General features: G+C 40.0%; 1 protein-coding gene across 1 annotated transcript in view; it reads right to left on the bottom strand.

Annotated features, from left to right (window-relative positions):
• Positions 1-1,764: 1,764 nt before the first annotated feature.
• IL17RA (interleukin 17 receptor A) overlaps positions 1,765-18,726 on the bottom strand; it is a 144,474-nt gene continuing 127,512 nt past the window's right edge. The window contains exons 11-12 of the mRNA XM_053718857.1: positions 11,096-11,113; positions 1,765-3,156 (exon numbers count right to left, since the gene is read on the bottom strand). Coding sequence (XP_053574832.1) covers positions 1,904-3,156; positions 11,096-11,113 — 1,271 coding nt within the window. The 3' untranslated portion in view covers positions 1,765-1,903. The remainder of the gene's footprint in view (positions 3,157-11,095; positions 11,114-18,726) is intronic.

The raw sequence follows: 18,726 nt of genomic DNA, 5'->3' as shown, positions 1-18,726 counted from the left end.
TCCTTTACCAGCAAATTCTATAGAGTTTTGGGAAAAAATCCCCAAAGTGGATGGGGCTATTTCTACTCTTGCTAAACGTACCACTATTCCTATGGAAGATAGTACTATGGAAGATAGGAAGCTTGAATCTTATCTAAGGAAGGCCTATTTATATTCAGGTCATCTTCTCAGACCTGCAATTTCTTTGGCTTTCTGGTTGGAGAATTTAGCGCAACAAGAATTGGATTCTGACATATCTAGCATTATTCGCTTACTGCAATATGCTAATCATTTTATTTGTAATGCCATTTTTGATATTTTCAAAATTGATGTTAGATCCATGTATTTAGCTACATTAGCTAGAAGAGCTTTGTGGCTTAAATCTTGGAATGCTGATATGACATCTAAATCACTCTTTCTTTCTAAGTCGCCTTCTCACTCACTTTGAGACTGGTGTTTTGCTGGTGTTTTGCAGGTACTATTTAATGATGCTGCCAGTTGAAGACCGGTGAGCCGTCAATTTACTTGACACTCTTAATGTATTTGTCCTCTCGCTCAGTTGTGCAACTGAGCTTCCCACTCCTCTTTCTATTCTGGTTAGCGCTGTTCTGTGAAGGAAGTAGTACACAGTGTTGTACAAGATCTTCAATTTTGAAGCATTGAATAGCCTTCATTTATCAGAACAAGAATAGATTGATGAGTTTCAGAAGAAAGTTCTTTGTTTCTGGTCATCTTGAGTCTGTAATTAAACCCACAATTGCTGTGCTAAAATAATTTCAAAAGGATTTTCTAATGATAAATTGGCCTTTTTAAACTATAAACTTGGATTAGCAAACACAAGGTTCCATTGGAACACAGGATAGATGGTTGCTGATAATGGGCCTCTGTACACCTATGTAGATATTCCATTAAACATCAGATGTTCCCAGCTACAATAGTCATTTACAACATCACCAATATCTGCACTGTATTTCTGATCAATTTGTTGTTATTTTAATGGACAAAAAAAAAAAAAAAAAATGTGCTTATCTTTCGAAAACAAGGACATTTCAAAGTGACCCCAAACTTTTTAACACTAGTATATATGAAATGCCAGCAGCAACAAAAGTGCATTGAAAATGTGCTTCAATAGCAGCATCCATAAATCAACACTTTAACCCCTGGAGCACTGACATTATTGTGACTATAAGACAGTTGCACTTTGATTCATATTGAGGTTAACCACTTGGCTGTCATGAAAAGTAATGTATTAAAGCTGTCTCTGCCAGCCAAGGGGGTTAAAGGGTATATGTCACATTGACTCTCAATACACATAAATGGCAATATTGTAAATGTTACCATGTGCTACATTTAAAATAACTACACATCCATGTTGTCAAAAACAAATTAAATGCACTGGTCTATGGTGACATTTCAATTGTAAAGCCACATCTGAGGGGGTGTAAATACCATTTTTTATACATCAAATCTCAAGAGCTAGCGATAGTAGAACACTATTACTGCACATTACCTGATATTCATGTAGTGAGAGGATCCTTTAAATATATGAAGCGATATTAGCCCATTTAAAAGAAATCTCAAATATATTTCTGGCAGGGGAATTCTAGACCATCTCACAGAAACCATTAAATCTCTATATAATATGTTAGCTATCATATAGATATGATTTCTGGACATGTGAACTAATATAACGGACACATATGGCAGTGGTTGACATAATCTTAGGGCACTTACTCTCATTACTGAAAACCTTTGGATTTTGAACACATAAAAATTTGCAATGGAAAAAGTAAAGAAACTATTTAATAACCACATTTTTACATGACTTACTACATTATATACAAGTGGTACTTTATAAAAAGTTTTTTTTTTTTTCAATGAACACAATTGGTGTGTGGGGGGTTCCCCTTGCATTCTGCCAAACTCATTGTTGACAAATCCAGCCTCCACTGTGATTAAACAATTTTAGCTGCTCATCTCTCACAAAGTCCATGTCCAGCTCTCTATCAAATGATAAGTAGCCTGATTCATGCAGAGGAGCCACCTTGCCAGCTACAACAGCTAATTCCATGTTCAATTGTGGCTCACAGGCCTCAAGATAGTCTCCTTGTGACTGCTGGAAAAGTCTTGCTTGTGCAGCTGAAAGAAAATCAAGTGATTGTGCATCAATCATAGGACTGTCTGTGATCCACGATTGGTAGCCCTGATCAGGCTGAGAGTCGATGCTTAGTTCACTTTGTATTACTAGAGCATTGCCTCTCTCCACTAAACAAGGTTCTTTTTTAAAGAACTCTCTTGGCTTATCTGAAACCATTTGAGGACACTGGAATTTAATCGTTGAACCATCATCAATTAAGTCAGTTATTAAGTGGTGTATTGGAGGCGCATCCAATATTACAGGAGACATTTTTACAGTGGCACAAGCTGGATCGGTAATGATGGGACTCAAAATTGATATACCAGGTTCTGGGGAGACAGTAATCTCTGGCTCAAAAGACCTTTCTGTAAACTCCGTTATTTCCACCGAACTTTCGTTTTTGAACCAGTCCACACGCTCCTTTTGCCAGGCCTGGCACCTCCTAACCGCCTCTTTCAAATTGTCATAACCAGGGGCCCCTTCTTGTGTTACTGAGAATGAAATGGTAGGCTGGTGCCGCTCCTTTTTCTGAATTCGGAAGAACACTTCCTGCAGGTCTCGTGTCAAATTATACTTTGGGCACATTAGGAATAAGGATGGGATATCAGTGTGATCGTTCAGATCACCAAAGTATGCCACTATGTAACGATCATACAGCCCATTCTGTATATCAGGTATAATAAAATTGAGTGCAGGCGAGAAGCAGTCACCTAAACAGTTAACCCTTTCCTCCCTAAGCCTCACTTGCGGGCCATCTGGGATCAGCTTAGCTTTCCATTTTTCTTGTGTGCCCCTAGAACAGAGGACCAGTACTGTCCCATTCAAAGATTCCACTGTGGACTTCTGTCGGCTCAGCCAGGTCATTAACCCTATTTCAGCAATCTCATTTTGATGCAGTAGGTCCAATACTACATCCAGGCCCCATGCCCCTCGGAGAAAGACTGCCAGCTTCATCACTACATCTACATATAGTGAATGATCAGCAGAGTATACCAACCAAACCTTCTGCATAGCAACATCATCATCAACTATGGGAGGAGCTACAAAGAAAGAAAACAACTTTTTATTTATAGGAAAAAAATAGACACAATATGAGCTTAAATTAAAATGTAAAATGATAAAGATTTTAAATATCTTAAAGGGACAGTAAAGTAAAAAGTAAACTTTAAAAAAACAAAACATTTACATAGAGCAAATTTATAAAACTTTTTTTTGGTATCATTTGTTGAAGAGTAAAAATAGGTAGACTCATAAGTGCACATGATAGGTAGACTCATAAGTGCACATGACTTTAGCACTAGGATAGCAGTGTTTAGAACTCTATGGCAGCAGAATTTGCAACAAAGTTCCAAATACATGTGCACGCCCCTGAGGGCCTATCTAGCTGGGTTTACCCTTTAATAAAGGATACCAAGACAACACAGTAAATATAATAACAGAAGTAAATTACTAATTTCTTTAATTACATGCTTTCTAAACCATGGAAGTTTAATTCTGACTTTACTGTCCCTTTAAAGGGACATTCTAATGTTAAAAACGACTAGCGCTATTTAACCACTGCATAACATAATATGACAATATTTAATTAAAATTTCAGATTGGTGCTGAAGTCCTGGTGATGTAATCAGTTTGAATTAAAACATAATTTATGTAAGAACTTACCTGATAAATTCATTTCTTTCATATTAGCAAGAGTCCATGAGCTAGTGATGTATGGGATATACATTCCTACCAGGAGGGGCAAAGTTTCCCAAACCTCAAAATGCCTATAAATACACCCCTCACCACACCCACAAATCAGTTTAACGAATAGCCAAGAAGTGGGGTGATAAGAAAAAAGTGCGAAAGCATAAAAAATAAGGAATTGGAATAATTGTGCTTTATACAAAAAAATCATAACCACCACAAAAAAGGGTGGGCCTCATGGACTCTTGCTAATATGAAAGAAATGAATTTATCAGGTAAGTTCTTACATAAATTATGTTTTCTTTCATGTAATTAGCAAGAGTCCATGAGCTAGTGACGTATGGGATAATGACTACCCAAGATGTGGATCTTTCCACGCAAGAGTCACTAGAGAGGGAGGGATAAAATAAAGACAGCCAATTCCTGCTGAAAATAATCCACACCCAAAAAATAAAGTTTAAATGAAAACATAAGCAGAAGATTCAAACTGAAACAGCTGCCTGAAGTACTTTTCTACCAAAAACTGCTTCAGAAGAAGAAAACACATCAAAATGGTAGAATTTAGTAAAAGTATGCAAAGAAGACCAAGTTGCTGCTTTCCAAATCTGATCAACCGAAGCTTCATTCCTAAACGCCCAGGAAGTAGAAACTGACCTAGTAGAATGAGCTGTAATCCTCTGAGGCAGAGTTTTACCCGACTCAACATAGGCATGATGAATTAAAGATTTCAACCAAGATGCCAAAGAAATGGCAGAAGCTTTCTGGCCTTTTCTAGAACCGGAAAAGATAACAAATAGACTAGAAGTCTTTCGGAAAGTCTTAGTAGCTTCAACATAATATTTCAAAGCTCTAACAACATCCAAAGAATGCAATGATTTCTCCTTAGAATTCTTAGGATTAGGGCATAATGAAGGAACTACAATTTCTCTACTAATGTTGTTGGAATTCACAACCTTAGGTAAAAATTCAAAAGAAGTTCGCAACACTGCCTTATCCTGATGAAAAATCAGAAAAGGAGACTCACAAGAAAGAGCAGACAATTCAGAGACTCTTCTGGCAGAAGAGATGGCCAAAAGGAACAAAACTTTCCAAGAAAGTAATTTAATGTCCAATGAATGCATAGGTTCAAACGGAGGAGCTTGAAGAGCCCCCAGAACCAAATTCAAACTCCAAGGAGGAGAAATTGACTTAATGACAGGTTTTATACGAACCAAGGCTTGTACAAAACAATGAATATCAGGAAGATTAGCAATCTTTCTGTGAAAAAGAACAGCAGAAAGAGCAGAGATTTGACCTTTCAAGGAACTTGCGGACAAACCTTTATCTAAACCATCCTGAAGAAACTGTAAAATTCTCGGAATTCTAAAAGAATGCCAGGAAAAATGATGAGAAAGACACCAAGAAATATAAGTCTTCCAGACTCTATAATATATCTCTCTAGATACAGATTTACGAGCCTGTAACATAGTATTAATCACAGAGTCAGAGAAACCTCTTTGACCAAGAATCAAGCGTTCAATCTCCATACCTTTAAATTTAAGGATTTGAGATCCTGATGGAAAAAAGGACCTTGCGACAGAAGGTCTGGTCTTAACGGAAGAGTCCACGGTTGGCAAGAGGCCATCCGGACAAGATCCGCATACCAAAACCTGTGAGGCCATGCTGGAGCTACCAGCAGAACAAACGAGCATTCCTTCAGAATCTTGGAGATTACTTTTGGAAGAAGAACTAGAGGCGGAAAGATATAGGCAGGATGATACTTCCAAGGAAGTGATAATGCATCCACTGCCTCCGCCTGAGGATCCCGGGATCTGGACAGATACCTGGGAAGTTTCTTGTTTAGATGAGAAGCCATCAGATCTATTTCTGGAAGTTCCCACATTTGAACAATCTGAAGAAATACCTCTGGGTGAAGAGACCATTCGCCCGGATGCAACATTTGGCGACTGAGATAATCCGCTTCCCAATTGTCTATTCCTGGAATATGAACCGCAGAGATTAGACAGGAGCTGGATTCCGCCCAAACCAGAATTTGAGATACTTCTTTGATAGCCAGAGGACTGTGAGTCCCTCCTTGATGATTGATGTATGCCACAGTTGTGACATTGTCTGTCTGAAAACAAATGGACGATTCTCTCTTTAGAAGAGGCCAAGACTGAAGAGCTCTGAAAATTGCACGGAGTTCCAAAATATTGATCGGTAATCTCACCTCCTGAGATTCCCAAACCCCTTGTGCTGTCAGAGACCCCCACACAGCTCCCCAACCTGTAAGACTCGCATCTGTTGAAATTACAGTCCAGGTCGGAAGAACAAAAGAAGCCCCCTGAACTAAACGATGGTGATCTGTCCACCAAGTCAGAGAGTGTCGTACAATCGGTTTTAAAGATATTAATTGAGATATCTTTGTGTAATCCCTGCACCATTGGTTCAGCATACAGAGCTGAAGAGGTCGCATGTGAAAACGAGCAAAGGGGATCGCGTCCGATGCAGCAGTCATAAGACCTAGAATTTCCATGCATAAGGCTACCAAAGGGAATGATTGTGACTGAAGGTTTCGACAAGCTGAAATCAATTTTAGACGTCTCTTGTCTGTCAAAGACAGAGTCATGGACACTGAATCTATCTGGAAACCCAAAAAGGTTACCCTTGTCTGAGGAATCAATGAACTTTTTAGTGAATTGATCCTCCAACCATGATTTTGAAGAAATAACAAAAGTCGATTCGTATGAAATTCTGCTAAATGTGAAGACTGAGCAAGTACCAAGATATCGTCCAAATAAGGAAATACCACAATACCCTGTTCTCTGATTACAGATAGAAGGGCACCGAGAACCTTTGTAAAAATTCTTGGAGCTGTTGCTAGGCCAAACGGCAGAGCCACAAACTGGTAATGCTTGTCTAGGAAAGAGAATCTCAGAAACTGATAGTGAGCTGGATGAATCAGAATATGCAGATATGCATCCTGTAAATCTATTGTAGACATATAATGCCCTTGCTGAACAAAAGGCAGGATAGTCCTTACAGTTACCATTTTGAATGTTGGTATCCTTACATAACGATTCAATATTTTTAGATCCAGAACTGGTCTGAAGGAATTCTCCTTCTTTGGTACAATGAAGAGATTCAAATAAAACCCCAGCCCCTGTTCCAGAACTGGAACTGGCATAATTACTCCAGCCAACTCTAGATCTGAAACACATTTCAGAAATGCTTGAGCTTTCGCTGGGTTTACTGGGATACGGGAAAGAAAGAATCTCTTTGCAGGAGGTCTTATCTTGAAACCAATTCTGTACCCTTCTGAAATAATGTTCTGAATCCAAAGATTGTGAACAGAATTGATCCAAATTTCTTTGAAAAAACGTAATCTGCCCCCTACCAGCTGAGCTGGAATGAGGGCCGCACCTTCATGTGGACTTAGAAGCTGGCTTTGCTTTTCTAGAAGGCTTGGATTTATTCCAGACTGGAGATGGTTTCCAAACTGAAACTGCTCCTGAGGATGAAGGATCAGGCTTTTGTTCTTTGTTGAAACGAAAGGAACGAAAACGATTATTAGCCCTGTTTTTACCCTTAGATTTTTTATCCTGTGGTAAAAAAGTTCCTTTCCCACCAGTAACAGTTGAGATAATAGAATCCAACTGAGAACCAAATAATTTATTACCCTGGAAAGAAAGGGAAAGTAGAGTCGATTTAGAAGACATATCAGCATTCCAAGTTTTAAGCCATAAAGCTCTTCTAGCTAAAATAGCTAGAGACATAAACCTGACATCAACTCTGATAATATCAAAAATGGCATCACAGATAAAATTATTAGCATGTTGAAGAAGAATAATAATGTTATGAGAATCATGATCTGTTACTTTTTGCGCTAAAGTTTCCAACCAAAAAGTTGAAGCTGCAGCAAAATCCGCCAAAGATATAGCAGGTCTAAGAAGATTACCTGAACACAAATAAGCTTTTCTTAGAAAGGATTCAATTTTCCTATCTAAAGGATCCTTAAAGGAAGTACCATCTGCCGTAGGAATAGTAGTACGTTTAGCAAGGGTAGAGATAGCCCCATCAACTTTAGGGATTTTGTCCCAAAACTCTAATCTGTCAGACGGCACAGGATATAATTGCTTAAAACGTTTAGAAGGAGTAAATGAATTACCCAAATTATTCCATTCCCTGGAAATTACTTCAGAAATAGCACCAGGAACAGGAAAAACTTCTGGAATAACTACAGGAGATTTAAAGACCTTGTCTAAACGTTTAGATTTAGTATCAAGAGGACCAGAATCCTCAATTTCTAATGCAATTAGGACTTCTTTAAGTAAAGAACGAATAAATTCCATTTTAAATAAATATGAAGATTTATCAGCATCAACCTCTGAAACAGAATCCTCTGAACCAGAAGAATCATTAGAATCAGAATGATGATGTTCATTTAAAAATTCATCTGGATAAAGAGAAGTTTTAAAAGACTTTTTATGTTTACTAGAAGGAGGAATAACAGACATAGCCTTCTTAATAGATTCAGAAACAAAATCTCTTATGTTATCAGGAACACTCTGAACATTAGATGTTGATGGAACTGCAACAGGTAATGGTATTTTACTAAAGGAAATATTTTCTGCATTAACAAGTTTGTCATGACATTTAATACAAACAACAGCTGGAGGAACAGCTACCAAAAGTTTACAGCAGATACACTTAGCTTTGGTAGTTCCAGCACCAGGCAGCGGTTTTCCTGAAGTATCTTCTGACTCAGATGCAACATGAGACATCTTGCAATATGTAAGAGAAAAAACAACATATAAAGCAAAATTGATCAAATTCCTTAAATGACAGTTTCAGGAATGGGAAAAAATGCCAAAGAACAAGCTTCTAGCAACCAGAAGCAATGAAAAATGAGACTTAAATAATGTGGAGACAAAAGCGACGCCCATATTTTTTTAGCGCCAAATAAGACGCCCACATTATTTGGCGCCTAAATGCTTTTGGCGCCAAAAATGACGCCACATCCGGAACGCCGACATTTTTGGCGCAAAAGAACGTCAAAAACTGACGCAACTTCCGGCGACACGTATGACGCCGGAAACAGAAAAGATTTTTTGCGCCAAAAAAGTCTGCGCCAAGAATGACGCAATAAAATGAAGCATTTTCAGCCCCCGCGAGCCTAACAGCCCACAGGGAAAAAGTCAAATTTTTTAAGGTAATAAAAAATGATTGATTCAAATGCATTATCCCAAATATTAAACTGAAAATAAGGAATGTTGAACATCCTGAGTCAAGGCAAATAAATGTTTGAATACATATATTTAGAACTTTATAAAAAAAGCGCCCAACCATAGCTTAGAGTGTCACAGAAAATAAGACTTACTTACCCCAGGACACTCGTCTACATGTTGTAGAAAGCCAAACCAGTACTGAAACGAAAATCAGCAGAGGTAATGGTATATATATAAGAGTATATCGTCGATCTGAAAAGGGAGGTAAGAGATGAATCTCTACGACCGATAACAGAGAACCTATGAAATAGACCCCTTTGAAGGAGATCAATGCATTCAAATAGGCAATACTCTCCTCACATCCCTCTGACATTCACTGCACGCTGAGAGGAAAACCGGGCTCCAACCTGTTGCGGAGCGCATATCAACGTAGAATCTAGCACAAACTTACTTCACCAAAGTTTGTAAAACTGATTTGTGGGTGTGGTGAGGGGTGTATTTATAGGCATTTTGAGGTTTGGGAAACTTTGCCCCTCCTGGTAGGAATGTATATCCCATACGTCACTAGCTCATGGACTCTTGCTAATTACATGAAAGAAATATCAACACTGTGGCCCTGATTCTAAGAAGATCCTTGGGCATTCGATAAGAATGCTCACCAGCCTTCTATTTCCCTGGTGGAATTCTATACAGACACTTTTTACCCTGAAAACACAGTCTCACTAACAGAAGTATACTGCATTTTCCTAGGGGGAAGAGATGCATACATTACAAAAGTGCATAATAAAATTCGTAATTTTTAAATCTTACAAAACAAATGATTGAACCAGTCACACAATAATATGCAGGATTTTTTGTATTGTTAAGGTGCATCAAAATTTGTAAGGAAATTGTTCACCAAAAATCGTACTTTATCAAAAACGTAAAATTTGTAGGTAAATTACACCGGAATAAATCGTATTAACTATGCACAGGGTAAATTGTGATTTAAGTACACTGGGTGTGCATAAAAAAGCAAAAATTTGTACTTAAATGTACAAAATACAAAGTGTAATTGTTTTTTTTCTTTCATAAAATGGGCTGAACATGGGTCTTACATGGGCGTATATGACGACATTTTCTCTCAAATCCCAGCATAATTATTTGTATGGGAGACATCTTGCCAATCACAGGGACAGTGCCCTTTTTATAGAATTCTATGAGAGCTGTCCCTGCGAGTGTTGGAGAGGAAAACTACATCTCAACCAGACATTTTTTTAGAATCGGGGCCTTAGAATTAAAAAGCAAATGAGAAAGGGCAAAGTTGTGATTTGCTTTTGCCACAAAATAAATGACATTTTTTTTTAGACAAGGTTTTTAAATCATTTCTCTAAATGATTTGCTCAAACCAAATAGTTTACATTGAACATAAACGTTGCCAATACAGAAGAAACACTATGTTTGACCACTTGCAATATACAGCATCTTAAGGGGACAAACTAATGTAATTTATTATTGCAGGTAATGCTTGCATTACTGGTCCTATAAAAATGGTGTGCCCCCTGCAAATAGGGGAACCTTAAGCTGCACTCAGAAGCTGCAAGCCATGCAGCTCCTGAGCAGGACATGGCTGGTAACTGGTAAGCTGTGCAACCAATTGGCTGTTTGGCCATGTAAGCAAGGGTTGCAACTCTCAGGCGTGATTAGATAGGTCTTTGGAGCACATGGAAGGAAATAGTGCTGCTTTCTAGTGCTCTTGCAAATGCATACATTCTTGCAGAACTGTCATATAGTGCTCCAGACACATGCATGAGCCTGAGCTTATGACCCTGCTATTCAACAAACGATCCTAAGAGAACCAAGGAATGTGATAATAGAAGTAAATTAGAAAGTTGATTAAAAATTGAATAGTCTATATAAATCATGAAGATTTTAGGTTTCGTATCCCTTTAAGATTAACACCCCCTCAAGTGGTCAGAAAGGTAAATTGTCCACTACACTTTTGCTCACTTAAACCAAAGTACTGGTTCAGCAATTTTTGGCTCAAACACATTACAATGGTTTTACCCATGCATACCAAAGAAAACCTACTATAGAAATAACTTACCTGGATCACTATTAGATTCTGTAATAGAAAAAAGAAAGAAAACTTAGCAAACAAAATCAGCACCCACATATAATTTCTTTTTATCATATTATAATAAGATTTGTTAAATAAAATTTATATTTCTATTGTGTGACACTAGGATTTGCTTAACCCTTTAAAGACAGTTTTCACTGACGTTTCCGTGCTTAAAAGGGTCAGTGCACACCAATTTTCATATAACTGCATGTAAAAGACTACTATAAAGAAGAATATGCACAGACACTGATCTAAAAATTCAGTATAAAATCTTTTAAAAATGTACTTAAAAACTCCCATTTTAGCACTGTTGATGAGGTTGACTGGGAATCCCACTGATAGGGGCAGGGAATACAAGAACGGCAGACTCTCCCCCTCCCCCCCTCTGCATTTGAAAAGACAGATAACAAACAGGAGCCATCAGTAGTCTGTAAACGAAGGTATACATCTAACACTGTGGGGCTTGGTTAGGAGGCTGAAAATCACAATGTTATTAAAAAAATAAGCAAAACTATACATTGTTACAAAAACACTCTTAGATGGGCTATATAAATGGATTATCTACAAAACATTTATGTAAAGAAAAAATCTAGCGTACAATGTCCCTTTAAATGACACAGCAATTTTTGCTCACTATTGGTTTCCTGATCTCTGATTAAGTGTACCCATACATTTTATACTCATTTTTTAAGACACTTTTTAACACTCTTAGATGGGCTATATAAATGGATTATCTACAAAACATTTAAGCAAAGAAAAAATCTAGGGTACAATGTCCCTTTAAATGATACAGCAATTTTGGCTCACTATTGGTTTCCTGATCTCTGATTAAGTGTACCCATACATTTTATATTCATTTTTTTAACAGACAAACACGTGTACATAAAATAAAAAAATCCTTTTTGGTAGTTAGAGTCCACGAAAACATTCATAACCTATGGGAATTACTCAACCTGGCCACCAGGAGGAGGCAAAGACACCCAATAAATATCCCTCCCACTTCTCCTACCCTCTCAGTAGTTCAAGCCAAGTATAAGTAAAAATGAAGAGTGATACCAGGTGTAGGGAGGTTCCAACAACTGCCGCCACTACACATTTTGCATTATGGCGGGGTCGTGGACTCTCACTACCAATGAATTTATCAGGTAAGTATACATTTTATTTTTCTTCTATTAGCAGTGAGAGTCCACACAAAACATTCATAATCTATGGGAAACCAATACCCAAGCTGTGGAGTTCCCTACTTTTCCCTCCCGAACATTCGTGAAGGTGGTCCTAATCACTAGGCACCACTGCTTGTAGAACCCTTCTCCCAAAAGATGCTTCTGCTGAGGAAAAAACATGAAATCTATAGAACTTCGTGAAAGTGTGTGCAATGAAGACCATGTAGCAGCCTTGCAAATCTGTTCAACTGAGGCCTCAATCTTGAAGGCCCAAGAAGAAGATACTGCAGAAGTAGAATGTGCTGTGATTTGTGATACGAGCTCCTGACCCACCTCCTTGTAAGCCATGCAAATCAGACTTCATAACCAAAAGGAAAGAGTGACAGTTGAGGCCTTGCGCTTACCAGTAAACAGGATGAATAAGGAAGATGACTGACGGAACTCCTTAATAGTGTGAAGGCAAAACTTCAACACCCTGACCACATTCAGGTTATGTAACAACCTCTCCTTGGAGGATGACGGATTGGGACAAAGTGAAGGAACCACAATATCCTGTGGTTAATGTTGCGAGTATTGACTAGGAAGCCTCAACACAGTTTTACCTTGATGGATGACTAGGTATGGAGGATCACACATTAACACCGATAACTCTGACTCTCTGCAAGCAGAGGAAAAGGTCAACAAGAAAACCACTTTCCAAGTGAGTAATTTAATATCGACAGCATGCAGAGACTCAAACTGAGCCCTCTGAAGAACTTTAAGAACTAAGTTCAGGCTCCATGGAGAAGCAACTGGTTTCAAAACAGGTGTTATTTTGGCCAGAGCCTGAAGAAACTCCTGAATGTCTGGCAAATAAGCCAGGTTCTTATGAAACGGAAAGGGCAGAGATCTGACCCTTAATAGAACTGGCCCTTCTGCAGAAACTGTAAGATACGCAGAGTTTTCACCAGTGAAGATAAGTCTTCCAAAACCTTGTAGTAGATGCGTCTGGTGACAGGCTTGCGAATCTGGATAAGAGTAGCAATCACCTTGTCAGAGAAGCCTCTCTGAACCAAGATCAACCGTTCAATCTTCAGGCAGTCAGCCTCAGAGTATTTAGGTTTTGGTAACAGAACAAACCCTTAATTAGCAAGGAGGAGCAGGAGCTATCAGAATAGTTGGTATTCCCTCCTGCTTGATCTGAGCAACCACTCGGTGCAGGAGATTAATCTGTGGAAATTGATACACTAGGTTGAAGTTCCACGGAACCGCTAATCCCTGAACCTCGATCCGTATTTTGGGAGCTTGGCACTGAAGTGGGAATCCATCAGATCTATCTCGGGAGCACCCCATCTGTGAGTAATCTCCAGAAACACCTCCTGATTTAGGGACCACTCCCCTGAGTGGAGAGTCTGCCTGCTCAGGAAATCTGCTTCCCAATTTTCAACACCTGGGATGTGGATAAGTGTAATTTGACATTGATGTCTCTTTGCCCACAGCAGGATTCGAGACACCTCCTGCATCACTATGTTTGTCACCCTGATGGTTGATGTAGGCTACGGTAGTGATGTTTTTTCCGACTGAAAGCGGATATAAAGGATGGAACTTAGCTGGAGCCACGCATTGTAGATAGCTGTCCACTTGAGAATGTTGTCTGAGCATACACAACTGTAGTGGTCTCAGATGAAAGAGAAAAAACAGTATAGCATACGAAACCATAAGACCTACCACTTCCATGCATTGTGCTATTGAAGGTGAAGCATTGGACTGAAGCAGACGACATGCCGCCTGAAGCTTCTCTATTTACTGAGCAATGAGGTAGATGTGCATAATGACTGAGTCAATGATCATTCCCAGAAAGTTTACCCTCATAGCCGGGACGAGGGAGCTCTTTTCCAGAATGACCTTTCAACCGTGTCCCTGAAGACACGACAGTTTCACTTTTAAACAAGAGTCTTTACTTTCAGTCAACAGTTCAAGGGTTAAACAACCACCCTTTTATTCTTAAACAAACAAGCAAAATAAAAACAGTACACATACAAAGGCATATGCTTTAGAACAAAAAAAAACTAAAAAAAAAACAGAATTTATGCTTACCTGATAAATTACTTTCTCCAACGGTGTGTCCGGTCCACGGCGTCATCCTTACTTGTGGGATATTCTCTTCCCCAACAGGAAATGGCAAAGAGCCCAGCAAAGCTGGTCACATGATCCCTCCTAGGCTCCGCCTACCCCAGTCATTCGACCGACGTACAGGAGGAAATATGCATAGGAGAAACCATATGATACCGTGGTGACTGTAGTTAGAAAAAATAATTCATCAGACCTGATTAAAAAAACCAGGGCGGGCCGTGGACCGGACACACCGTTGGAGAAAGTAATTTATCAGGTAAGCATAAATTCTGTTTTCTCCAACATAGGTGTGTCCGGTCCACGGCGTCATCCTTACTTGTGGGAACCAATACCAAAGCTTTAGGACACGGATGAAGGGAGGGAGCAAATCAGGTCACCTAAATGGAAGGCACCATGGCTTGCAAAACCTTTCTCCCAAAAATAGCCTCCGAAGAAGCAAAAGTATCAAATTTGTAAAATTTGGCAAAAGTGTGCAGTGAAGACCAAGTCGCTGCCTTACATATCTGGTCAACAGAAGCCTCGTTCTTGAAGGCCCATGTGGAAGCCACAGCCCTAGTGGAATGAGCTGTAATTCTTTCAGGAGGCTGCCGTCCGGCAGTCTCATAAGCCAATCGGATAATGCTTTTAAGCCAAAAAGAAAGAGAGGTAGAAGTTGCTTTTTGACCTCTCCTTTTACCAGAATAAACAACAAACAAAGAAGATGTTTGTCTGAAATCTTTAGTAGCCTCTAAATAGAATTTTAGAGCACGGACTACGTCCAAATTGTGTAACAAACGTTCCTTCTTTGAAACTGGATTCGGACACAAAGAAGGTACAACTATCTCCTGGTTAATATTTTTGTTGGAAACAACTTTCGGAAGAAAACCTGGTTTAGTACGCAAAACCACCTTATCTGCATGGAACACCAGATAGGGCGGAGAACACTGCAGAGCAGATAACTATGAAACTCTTCTAGCAGAAGAAATTGCAACCAAAAACAAAACTTTCCAAGATAATAACTTAATATCTACGGAATGCAAGGGTTCAAACGGAACCCCTTGAAGAACTGAAAGAACTAGATTTAGACTCCAGGGAGGAGTCAAAGGTCTGTAAACAGGCTTGATTCTAACCAGAGCCTGAACAAACGCTTGAACGTCTGGCACAGCTGCCAGCCTTTTGTGAAGTAGAACAGATAAAGCAGAGATCTGTCCCTTCAGAGAACTTGCAGATAATCCTTTCTCCAAACCTTCTTGTAGAAAGGATAGAATCTTAGGAATTTTTATCTTGTTCCATGGGAATCCTTTAGATTCACACCAACAGATATATTTTTTCCATATTTTATGATAAATCTTTCTAGTTACAGGCTTTCTAGCCTGAATCAGAGTATCTATTACAGAATCTGAAAACCCACGCTTTGATAAAATCAAGCGTTCAATCTCCAAGCAGTCAGCTGGAGGGAAACCAGATTCGGATGTTCGAATGGACCTTGAACAAGAAGGTCCTGTCTCAAAGGTAGCTTCCATGGTGGAGCCGATGACATATTCACCAGGTCTGCATACCAAGTCCTGCGTGGCCACGCAGGAGCTATCAAGATCACCGAAGCCCTCTCCTGATTGATCCTGGCTACCAGCCTGGGAATGAGAGGAAACGGTGCGAATACATAAGCTAGGTTGAAGGTCCAAGGTGCTACTAGTGCATCTACTAGAGTCGCCTTGGGATCCCTGGATCTGGACCCGTAACAAGGAACCTTGAAGTTCTGACGAGAGGCCATCAGATCCATGTCTGGAATGCCCCATAACTGAGTTATTTGGGCAAAGATTTCCGGATGGAGTTCCCACTCCCCCGGATGGAATGTCTGACGACTCAGAAAATCCGCTTCCCAATTTTCCACTCCTGGGATGTGGATTGCAGACAAGTGGCAGGAGTGATCCTCCGCCCATTGAATTATCTTGATCACTTCCTCCATCGCCAGGGAACTCCTTGTTCCCCCCTGATGGTTGATATATGCAACAGTCGTCATGTTGTCTGACTGAAACCTTATGAATCTGGCCCTTGCTAGATGAGGCCAAGCTTTGAGAGCATTGAATATCGCTCTCAGTTCCAGAATGTTTATCGGGAGAAGAGATTCTTCCCGAGACCATAGACCCTGAGCTTTCAGGGGTTCCCAGACCGCACCCCAGCCCACCAGACTGGCGTCGGTCGTGACAATGACCCACTCTGGTCTGCGGAAGCTCATTCCCTGTGACAGGTTGTCCAGGATCAGCCACCAACGGAGTGAATCTCTGGTCTTTTGATCTACTTGAATCGTCAGAGACAAGTCTGTATAATCCCCATTCCACTGTCTGAGCATGCACAGTTGTAATGGTCTTAGATGAATTTGTGCAAAAGGAACTATGTCCATTGCTGCAACCATCAATCCTATTACTTCCATGCACTGCGCTATGGAAGGACGAAGAACAGAATGAAGTACTTGACAAGAGCTTAGAAGTTTTGATTTTCTGACCTCTGTCAGAAAAATCCTCATTTCTAAGGAATCTATTATTGTTCCCAAGAAGGGAACTCTTGTTGACGGGGACAGAGAACTTTTTTCTTTGTTCACTTTCCATCCGTGAGATCTGAGAAAGGCTAGGACGATGTCCGTATGAGCCTTTGCTTTTGACAGAGACGACGCTTGAATCAGGATGTCGTCCAAGTAAGGTACTACTGCAATGCCCCTTGGTCTTAGAACCGCTAGAAGGGACCCTAGTACCTTTGTGAAAATTCTCGGAGCAGTGGCTAATCCGAATGGAAGTGCCACAAACTGGTAATGCTTGTCCAGAAAAGCGAACCTTAGGAATTGATGATGTTCCTTGTGGATAGGAATATGTAGGTACGCATCCTTTAAATCCACCATGGTCATAAATTGACCTTCCTGGATGGTAGGAAGGATCGTTCGAATGGTTTCCATTTTGAACGATGGAACCCTGAGAAATTTGTTTAGGATCTTGAGATCTAAAATTGGTCTGAATGTTCCCTCTTTTTTGGGAACTATGAACAGGTTGGAGTAAAACCCCATCCCTTGTTCTCCTATTGGAACTGGATGAATTACTCCCATTTTTAACAGGTCTTCTACACAATGTAAGAATGCCTGTCTTTTTATTTGGTTTGAAGATAATTGAGACCTGTGGAACCTTCCCCTTGGGGGTAGTTCCTTGAATTCCAGGAGATAACCTTGAGAGACTATTTCTAGTGCCCAAGGATCCTGAACATCTCTTGCCCAAGCCTGAGCAAAGAGAGAAAGTCTGCCCCCCACCAGATCCGGTCCCGGATCGGGGGCCATCCCTTCATGCTGTTTTGGTAGCAGTGGCAGGCTTCTTGGCCTGCTTACCCTTGTTCCAGCCTTGCATCGGTCTCCAGGCTGGTTTGGGTTGAGAAGTATTACTCTCTTGCTTAGAGGATGTAGAATTAGAGGCTGGTCCGTTTCTGCGAAAGGGACGAAAATTAGGCTTATTTTTAGCCTTAAAAGACCTATCCTGAGGAAGGGCGTGGCCCTTTCCCCCGGTGATGTCTGAAATAATCTCTTTCAAATCAGGACCAAACAGTGTTTTACCCTTGAAAGGGATGTTAAGCAATTTTGTCTTGGAAGACACATCCGCTGACCAAGACTTTAGCCAAAGCGCTCTGCGCGCCACGATAGCAAACCCTGAATTTTTCGCCGCTAATCTAGCTAATTGCAAAGCGGCATCTAAAATAAAAGAGTTAGCCAATTTAAGTGCTTGAACTCTGTCCATAACCTCCTCATACGAAGATTCTTTATTGAGCGACTTTTCTAGTTCCTCGAACCAGAAACACGCTGCCGTAGTGACAGGAACAATGCATGAAATTGGTTGTAGAAGGTAACCTTGCTGAACAAACATCTTTTTAAGCAAACCCTCTAATTTTTTATCCATAGGATCTTTGAAAGCACAACTATCTTCTATGGGAATAGTAGTGCGTTTGTTTAGAGTAGAGACCGCCCCCTCGACCTTGGGGACTGTCTGCCATAAGTCCTTTCTGGGGTCGACTATAGGAAATAATTTCTTAAATATAGGGGGAGGAACAAAAGGTATGCCGGGCCTTTCCCACTCCTTATTTACTATGTCCGCCACCCGCTTGGGTATAGGAAAAGCATCGGGGGGCACCGGAACCTCTAGGAACTTGTCCATCTTACATAATTTCTCTGGAATGACCAAATTGTCACAATCATCCAGAGTAGATAATACCTCCTTAAGCAGTGCGCGGAGATGTTCTAATTTAAATTTAAATGTTACAACATCAGGTTCAGCTTGTTGAGAAATTTTTCCTGAATCTGAAATTTCTCCCTCAGACAAAACCTCCCTCCTG

Source organism: Bombina bombina, chromosome 6 (genome assembly GCF_027579735.1).
Source record: "Bombina bombina isolate aBomBom1 chromosome 6, aBomBom1.pri, whole genome shotgun sequence".
NCBI lineage: Eukaryota > Metazoa > Chordata > Amphibia > Anura > Bombinatoridae > Bombina > Bombina bombina.
This window is presented reverse-complemented; position numbering and strand designations above follow the sequence as displayed.